This window comes from Carassius gibelio, chromosome A17 (genome assembly GCF_023724105.1).
Source record: "Carassius gibelio isolate Cgi1373 ecotype wild population from Czech Republic chromosome A17, carGib1.2-hapl.c, whole genome shotgun sequence".
NCBI classification, from domain to species: Eukaryota; Metazoa; Chordata; class Actinopteri; order Cypriniformes; family Cyprinidae; genus Carassius; species Carassius gibelio.
In genome coordinates this window covers 22600945-22611028 of record NC_068387.1, presented here as the reverse complement: position 1 = coordinate 22611028, position 10084 = coordinate 22600945, and the positions used below count along the sequence as shown (strand labels likewise).

Below are 10084 nucleotides of genomic sequence, written 5' to 3'. Positions count from 1 at the left end.
CAGAAGAGAGGGTGGTAAGAGTGGGTGTCAATCAGCCAATGTATGAAATGAAAATGAATTGTCACCCATCTGCTTCACATGCTAAATAAGGTTACCTATCACAGGTGAAAATTCTGCATGAGAGAGCAAGAGCTATTTAAAAAAACAACAGCTATTTTCAATAGGAAATTTGTCAACAAAGAAAAAGAAGCTGCACTTTTGTCAAGGGAATTCACATGCTCTCTTTAGAATTTTTTTTTATAATGTCCAATCATTATCAGAAATGAAAATGGAAACAGTGTACAAGTCACTGATGCTGATGCATATCCGGAAAATGCATTGTCACAAATGTGGCAGAAGAAAATCATCAAGAGACTGTAGAGCAGTAGAGAAGCGTGTCTCTGATAAGAGCAGAAAGATATTGCAGTCCTGGCTGATGGTGTGTTACATGTGTGTTTTGCTTTTGAGGTCGTGTGATAAGTGCCATATGAAAGTCAGGCCACGCTTGAGAACATCTCTTTAAGCTTGGAAAGCAGAGGACATTTATCTCCATCTGATGAAGACAGCACTGTTTCCTTCTCCACAAAGAGAAAAACAGAGAACATGATTCACTGGATGACGCTGCGCTTCAGCCTGGTTGTTTATAACTATTATCACAAGCGAGGCCATGTTTCTTGACAAGCATCACTGCAGCTATGATCATTTTTTTAATAACTTTGTAACAGGAATATACTTTTGTTGTAATAAAAAAAAAGAATTTCTTTAAAAAGGGTGTTTCAGACTTTCAAAGAACAGTGTGATTAAGAAAATAATAATAATATATAATTCTGATATATTATTTTATTTTATTAAATTATTATAGTTTGGTTCAAACCTTATTTTTATTCTATATAATTCAAGAATATTTATTTTCCCAAAGCACAAAATATTCATACAATATTAAAAAAGAGAGAGAGAGATGATTTAATATAAAGACCAATCATATTATATTTTCTTTAACCTACCACAGGCCAAGATGCAACTTAATGTAGGTCAATATATATTTATGTATATGTGTGTCTGTGGAATTTGTTTATGGTGAATACAGTGCTGACATTTTATTACAGTTCCTTATTTTGATTAGAGAACTTAAAAAAAACATCTTACTATTTTTAAATTTTTATGTCAGAAATTAGTGCACCACATGAGCAACATCTGTTCAAAATTCACATTAGCACATAATTGTGCTTTTCAATAAATATAATGGTATATATAATTAATTTGTAATAAAAAACTTTTTTAATTGTAAGTATAATATTTGAACCAATATATCTTTCCCTATTTCCTCCATTATGATTTTGATCTGTTCATTATGGTGGGTAATCTTCTCAAATAATTGAAATTTTTCAAGCCTGTTAACAATGTTGCTGTATATTATTACTGCATGGCAGCAGACTTCAATATCACGATTTGCCAGCTGTCCCCAACACCTAGGTTTACACTTGCTTGTGTTTATCCATGTTGTGTGTGTGCACTTGTGTATTTCAGCATTTGGATGTACTTAGTGACGTTGCCAGGCGTAATCCATGTAAAGCCCCTGGTTCAAAGAGGATCTGTGTTAGTACAGTGCACAGTCACTCTAACACTCTTGTATCAACTGCAAACGCTTGCTATGTGTCTTCTCTGTGTTGAGAAGATATTAAACCAGGTGCAAACCATCACACAAAGAAATCATACAGATTCATGTTTGTTTAGTTTTTATAGGCATTTAGTTCTGATTTTACATCAACTGACACATTTTGCAGACACACAGAAATAAAAAGAGTGGCACTATTGTGATGTTACTCCAAACCGAATGCATGTACTTATATGCCCATGCTTTACGGTAAAGTCAATACATCGGGAACGATGTGGGTAATAATAAGTGAAAGTGACACGCTGTATACATACAGACCAATTTAGGTGGAGAATCATTACTGAACATTGTCTAAAGGTCATTACAAAATGGCAGGCTAAGATAAGAAATCTGTCATGTGATCTCCTGCACCTCACAGTCTAAAGGCCCGTTCACACCAAGAACGATAACTATAAAGATAACGAAATTAGTGTCCACACCAGCGAACGATATTGTCTGTGTATTCTAAGCGGACGCGCGTCTGCTGCTTTAAATTCTCGAGCTCATTACAGCAGGATTGATTCTGATTGGTTGGCAATGTTTTTATAGTTCATCAGAAAAAAAAAATGGTTCTGAAAGTGATTCCAACGATATCGTTTCTCTGTGCCTTTATAGTAATAGTTGTGGTGTGAACTCCGTTATTCTTTAATAATGAGAACGATATTTAGAACTATATTTTTATCGTTATCTTTATAGTTATCGTGCTTGGTGTGAACAGGCATTAATTCATCTTCTGTTTCGCTACAACTGAATATGAACCATGGCTTATATAGCGTAAAACACAGAGCATGGACACACAGATGACTGAAAATATTTAAGAAATTTCTTCAAAAAAATGTGTGTATATATATTTAATAAATATTCACTTAAAAAACAATTAACCATCAAAAGAAGAAGAAGAAGAAACTTGACATGAGCTCTAGCCATCAAATATGCACTATGTACATTTAACCTTTGGAGAGAAAGATACAGAGTAAATGTGACCATTTCCTAGACTATCGGTTAAGACAGACACACGACGACACTTCCTAGATAGAGCGTAGAGGGGCTGATAAGTGCATGTGTGAAAACCGGTCAGGTGAAACCACGGTAAAAGCACATGTGCACTCTTGCAGGTACAGCGGGGAGGGAAAGGGGATCCAAAGCATTTCTCGCAGGGGTTTAGCCACTTCCCAACATCTTTGTGGCGCGCTGGTTGGCTTCGTCGATCCTGGTTTTATTGGAATCGGCCTGGAAGACAAAAAATAATAGATACAGATACAATAGGTATTTCCTTCAGTATTGTTGATGTAATTACGACAAACGTGCTTGTTTTCAAAAAGAAACTGGGAATGATATAATACAGTATTTTTTTTGTTTAAATCAGCATAAATTACAACAAATATTATCTAGTTTATTACTTTACAATTTAAACAATATATTATTTTTTCTGCAATAAATCGTGCTTAATTTCCATGAACATAATGTCACAATGCAAAAATGGTTTTAATGGCTTTAACATATAATACCTGATTTATTACTTTACAATAATATTTTTAAACTTTAAAATATAAGATTATTGTCACATTAAATAAAAAACAGCAAATTATTATTATTATTATTATAGATGAAAGCCATAATATTTAAGCTTTATAGTACTGGAAATTGGTGATGCTTAATTGTCTTAATGTTTATTCATAATTTATCATTTAATCAAAATAATTTTGTGATTCCAGAACACTTATTATTTGTAAGCATTTTATTAAGTTAGAATATTTAAATATATTTAAATATATGAATTATAATTTTTTTTACCATTAATTTAATTCCTGATTACATATTTATTTAAATAGCTTCTTGGACGTTTGCTGACCCCCGATTGAGATTCACAATTTATTTTGTGATTCCTGAAGTTTCATCAACTGCCCTTCAATAAAATATTATATATAGTTATTAAAAAAGATTCTTGATTTTAGTGTCTTTTTTAGCATTTTAATTAAGTTAGACTACTTTAATATATATTAATATATCTAAAATATTTATATGAATAATATAATTATTTTTTTATTTATAGTAATATATGAACTTCATTTAATAATTTAAAGTCATCCTGAAGTTTCAAGTTGAGAAGAAAAATAAATCTTAATTTTTCTTAGCATTATGTTACATTAGTATTGACATTAAGAATAATAAATAACAATAATGAATAATATATTAATGTGAAGAATTTCATGCAGGAAACCACAGTTCTGAGAGGTTCAGATTAAGAGCAATAGTAATAGTGATGCATTCCCTTACAAAATGCATTTATGTTCCAGAATTCATAAACGCACTATTCCAAACAATTATTGATCTCAAAGGGGTATTTTATTTTTACAATGGAATGTGACAAAGCAAGCACAAACAAGGATCTTGTGGTATAATTAGAAACTCTTATCTCATGAGAGGGGAAGCAGTCAGTATCGAGGCTCTTTTATTGAGTAATCATGATCTTACCATATCCATAATCCTGTCGATTTGACGATTCTGGGTGTCGATCTCGTTGCCCATGTCGAGAGCCATGTGGCGGAGGTTACCGATGATACCTCCCACCTGTTCCAAATTCTCATCCATTTCGTTCTCTCGCGCATCATTTGTTACCCTGAAGATAATGAAAAACACACTGGGTTTAGTAGAGCTTTCCATAATGTACCTAGCATGACTTGAACAACTGTCTGAAACAATTAAGTTGTATGTGGACTCTAGCTAAACATTTCATTCTGTTTGTGGACTGACTGGTGACAACAGCTCAGTGGTTTCATGACCATTCCTGACTTGCCTGCAGCTACAGACTGACACAAAGCGGACATTTGTCTTCAACAGACTATTATAGAGATCCTTGTGACTCACTGACAACAAGTGAAGAAAGATGAAAACAACCACAGCACAATTAGGTTTCATTTACACAGTCAGCGTTTGGGACTGACAAGTGTATTTACTAACATGTCTCTCAAACTGATCTGTCCACACAACAGCAGACGAGAGCTAATGATCAAAAAAACTCTATATGAACAGGTAACTGAAGTCAATACACTGCTTTAATTGGCTGGTGATGCTTATAACCATAGCAACAAATAGCAATAGTAAGCACCAAGACTTTATATTCCAATTTTATTTTTATTCCACATTTTTCCGATCTTCTCAAAAACTCTCCAGTTAATTTTTAAACACTACACTAAAATAAAATAAGAAATTCTCAGAAACTGCTAGTAAATTTAATAAATAACTACAAGTCTACATTGACTTAAAAAAAAAAAAGAAAATTAGAATAACTGGAAAAGTTTCTTGTAAAACATTCTCTTATAATCTTTTTTTATTTACAACTTTGAAAAATACACTTTACACTGTACACTTAACTTTACACACCACATTATATCACTTTAATACAGTAATATTTTTTTTTACATTTTTTGTAGAATTATTTATTAGAATTATTTTGCATTACAATTAATTAGAAAAATATTTTACCAACATTATTTTGCATTACAGTACTAGAAATTAGGCATTCACTTAATTGTCATTAATATTCATATGATAGGTAAATTTTACATGTCATTTTACATGATAGGTAAAAGAAATTATAGCCTGAATGCACTCTAAGTCACTTTGGATAAAAGTGTCTGCTAAATGCATTAATTTAATTTAATTTAATTAAATTTTAAATTTTAAATTTTAAATTTTAAATTTTAAATTTTAAATTTTAAATTTTAAATTTTAAATTTTAAATTTTAAATTAATTTAATTTAATCGCAATGCAATAAAAGTCTAAATTAATTTGAATATATAAGACAGTCAAAGACAAATATTACCTGATATTTAACTTTACAATTTAAATAAGATCAGAGCATTTGTCATTAAATGAATGAGAATTAAATATTATAATTATATATTATTGTTGTTATTTTAATATATAATTTTTTTTATTACATTTACTCATTTGGCAGACACTTTAAGCAAATTACATTGTATTTAAGGTATACATAAGATTAAGATTAGGACTCTCTCTTAAAAGTTTACTCATAACCAGAGTCCACTGAAATGTATTTGCACTAATCTCTCCTAAGTAACTGACCTGCGGATGAATCCTCCGCTGATGGCCATCTGCTCACGTTCATCGACCACACGCGCCGGCTGGCTGGACACCACCCCATCCTGGTTATTACCCCATGACTGGCCACCACCTTTCAGCCTGAACAACCGCAGGAAGTGAGAGAGACAGGGTGAGAAGCTGAACGGTGTTAAGTAATACCATACAGCACTATACATACACTGAGAGGAACTACATGCAGATAGAAATGGTGGTCAGGATTATCTGCATGTTATGAAATTGCATGCACTAAAGGTGTTACTGAATAAATGAACAATGCTTTTCTGGAACTAACCAACATACGATGTGTACAGTGGGGTGTGACAGACTATTATATAGAAAATGAAGGAGATGTGACAAGTTAATTGAAGGAGGTTCATTACAATTATCAAGGTGAAGAGACAAAGAGAAACATTCAGAAGTAACAGTAAAAGTACAGATTAGACCTATTCCAAACGTATAAAGTGTGTTCATTAAACATTTAAATACAGTTTGCTTCATCACTTGAAACTAATAAACAGATAAAAAAAACATTTATCAGAATAAATAACATGCATTGCATTCAGCCAGGGAAGGGAATTAGGCTGTTTCGTAACAGTATGCACTCAGTAAAGATCTACGGCTTTGTTCACACCGCAGCCATTTATCAAATCTGATCTTTAGCAAGTGATTCGGTAAGTGATGAAATCAGACCTGCTTGTTCAGACAGTCATTATCCAGTTTATAACAGACACCAGAGTAACTTAAAGAAATGAAAGAAAATATATAATAATTCTGCCACCATTTACTGATTCAAACTTCAAATGAGATTTTCTGTCTTTCTGTCGGTGAAAAATAAATAAATAAATAAATAAAAATAAACGGAATACAGAGATTATACAAAGTAATACAGATTTTATATATATGTATATATATATACATAGATAATAATATAGAAAATACAAAAAAAATGGAAAAAATATTTACATTTACATGAAAATCTAAAATATCGTCCTGACAGCTAATTGAAATAAATACGTTTTAGTACTAAATTTTAAAACTGAAATAAAAATAAATTAAAGCTTAATACGAATTGTTAAAAAAAGACAAAAGCATAACAAATGAAAAATGTACAATATATATAAAAATGCTACAATACACTTTACACTAGACAGAAACAGTCTAAGCATCCTTTAAAATATCTTGTTTTGTGTTCCACAGATGAATACAGGTTGGAAATGAGATAAGGGTGAGTAAATGATGACAGAATATTCCTGCTGGTGTGAACTATCCCTTTGAGTGTTACATGATCCCAAGAGAATTTCTTCCACAAAACTGTGAAATTTTGCTAACATTCAAGAGGCCCAGAATACATAAATAAATAAATAAATAAATAAATAAATAAATAAATAAATAAATTATATTAATATTAATAAATATATATATTTATTAATATGCCCAACCTCCCACAGACCCTTTGAGAAGGCTGTATCATAAAGGATCTTGGTAATTCCCCCTTACAGGGCCTGAAACATTTCTAGTTTACCCATAGTGATAACCCAATATCATTTTGGAAAGCTTTGTCTCAGCTCCAATGGTGAAAAAAAATAAACCTCTACATGCTTTTAAAATTCTGATTTGAATTGGATTTCAACCAATATATGAGTGTGATTTGAGTCAGGTTTGTAAAATATTGGATATCACCCACTACACTGGTTTGAGGTCTGCATACACACCGAATAAGTGGGATTTTTTTCTGCTTGTTGTCTGAACAAAGCTCACAGCAACTCTCTAAGCAATGCAGATTTTTCTAGAAGCTATTACCTTTAAGTTCAACCTTTTATGTAAGATAGGGCTGTTTATATATGTTATTGTAAGCATAGCCTTACTGCCATTGTGACTACATGAGCTGATATGAAAAGCTCTGACCAGAGGCAGTGAGACTCAAGCGTGACCTTAATCCTTACTGACACAGACACAGGTGCGTGTCTTTAAAAAGAAACATGAATAAAAGTTCTGAGGTAAGCCAAAATCTCCTTTACATTCATCTGCACATGCTTTGAAGTCAACATGAAATCAGAATTGACCTTGTTTACCTTCTTAATGCTCATTCTAGTCTCACTGAGCATGATTCTTTATCTTTCATCAAAATGTAATAACTTGCATCACCTTTGAACCTATAAGCCCTCTAATCACACCAACTGTCATAAAAATACCAATTTCCCAATCCAATCAATTTGTGATGCATAAAATCAAGCTCCCACTCTACATTTTCCCATTGTATATTCAATATGCAAACTTCCCTTTCATGCTGACTTTAAAAGTAAAAAATAAATAAAAAATAATTACTGATTTGCTCTTTTACACTTGGATTACTTCAACCCCAAATACATAAAAGGAATAAGAAACTACCCAATAGTTAACATTCATAAATACTTCATCAAACAACTGGCGTCTGGCGATGGCCTGCATTACCACTGATGACCGTTTAACACTTTTCAGCCAGTGACAGTTGCTCACTTTTATGCAGTGTATTTATGCACTTTTATGTGTATTTATGCAGTGCCTGCACCATTTTGCAAGAGTTGGTCACACAGGATATTATTAACATAATATTTGCAACTCATGAAACAGAGAATAATGAGAACCAGTGTCTGTGTCCACCTGGATACTACAGTACTGAAAACTTGTTTGAATGGGTTTGTGCATTTACAAAGTTTAAAGGTGCACCGAGTCATTTTTTTCTTTAATTACCAAGTCATTTTAACATTAATGACCAAATTCCCAGTGAATAATTAAACTACCCACAACCCTCAAACAATATCTATCAATCAGTGAAATCATTATAACAATGTAAACAGAAACAAGCGAACATGTTATACGGTGACTTTCTATTCCTATAAAGCATTAGGCTATGAATTACCTCATTGTCTCATCTTCCCATACAATGTATTTAACAGTGTAAATATTTAGTAATTTGTTCAAATAATCCTAAGAGTTTCTACTCTAAATTCTGATTGGATGAGCTATGTTTGAAACCGTACAATTCTGCAATATCACACTGTTGTTTTCTATATCAGCAATGACCCTCTGATAATGATGTTCTTTTATTTATTTTCTGAATAAATCAGTGTTTTTTGAACGGATCTATTAAATGATTCATTGACTTGCTCAAAGGCAGTCACTTGTTTAGTACCTGGATGAATCACTGTTTTTAAACAAAACATCGATTCAATTACAGATTGGTTCTGTACATGATTCAGTGACTCACTCATTGAAAATTGCTTGTTTTGTTCCTGCATAATTCAGGTTTTGAATGAATCGATTGAGAAAATGATTCAGTGACTCACTCACAAACCCTCGTTTCCTTCCTAAATTATGTTTTGCTTTTGAATGAATTTTTTTAAATAAGTGTTCGGTGATTCACTCAAAGAGAGTAAAAAAAAATTTTGTTCCTGAATAAATCAGTGTTTTTGACAAATCGCAGAATAAATGAAGACCAGCAGATGGAGTGCCACTCAATCACATTTTGAGGACTAGAACTGTTCTAAACAAAACAAAACAAACAAACAAAAAAATGACTCATTGCACCTTTAAGGTATGAACAGCACATAATTAGTAATGAGCTGTAATATAACCAATACACAGGCCGTATATATTGCCAATATAACATTTTCCACCATTTTACCCACATGCAGTGACATGCTTGCCTTTTTTGGGAACCTTTTTGTAAGAAGCCAGCTCTGCCAGCCTCAAGTAAATAATGCTTTCATTTCTAATCTGTGGTACACAAAGTTCTTTCAAGGAGTGTGTAATGCTTGCATTTCAAAAAGTAGCACATGCATATTAAGCAAGCACTTAACATTTACGAACAACAGTCCTTGACCAACGGATCAGTGAAGCATAGAGCCCAGCATATTTGTGCATTCAGCCGGCAGAGAGCAGGGCCTACAGCTACAACTATGGGTTAACCAATGGCGCTGCAGACGGACTTAGTTCTACCACCATCCCCATGCACAGAGAAGTAGTCCAGGCAGAGCGCAGTGGGGGGAAGTCGCAGCTATGGAGCGAGCGTGCAAACTGGCAACGTGCTTTTTTAATCCTATTTGTCGGGTTCAGGCAGGCAAGCAGGCAGGCAGGCGACAAGCATCACCTACTTGTTACATGGACATGGACATAGACCACAGAGATTTCCTAGATCCGTCAAATTCTTTTCTGCTTCTTTCATGTCCTTATTGATCTGATCCATTCCCTCTTCGATGCGCTCCAGTTGCTCTGATTTAAACATTAGTCAATTACGCCCCCAAAAGAAATAAAAGAGTGCGTAAAAGGAAAATGGAGAGAAAGAGAAAGGGATGGCAAGGAGG

The 10084-nt window shown here is 32.9% G+C and overlaps 1 protein-coding gene across 2 annotated transcripts in view; it reads right to left on the bottom strand.

Annotated features, from left to right (window-relative positions):
- Window positions 1–1698: 1698 nt before the first annotated feature.
- Window positions 1699–10084, bottom strand: part of LOC128031348 (synaptosomal-associated protein 25-B) — a 31356-nt gene continuing 22970 nt past the window's right edge. The window contains exons 5-8 of one of the 2 annotated variants that reach the window (XM_052619537.1): window positions 9875–9992; window positions 5724–5840; window positions 4109–4253; window positions 1699–2863 (exon numbers count right to left, since the gene is read on the bottom strand). In XM_052619537.1, the coding sequence (XP_052475497.1) occupies window positions 2795–2863; window positions 4109–4253; window positions 5724–5840; window positions 9875–9992 (449 nt within the window). In that variant the 3' untranslated portion in view covers window positions 1699–2794. The remainder of the gene's footprint in view (window positions 2864–4108; window positions 4254–5723; window positions 5841–9874; window positions 9993–10084) is intronic. The other variant, XM_052619538.1, reaches the window with a different exon arrangement.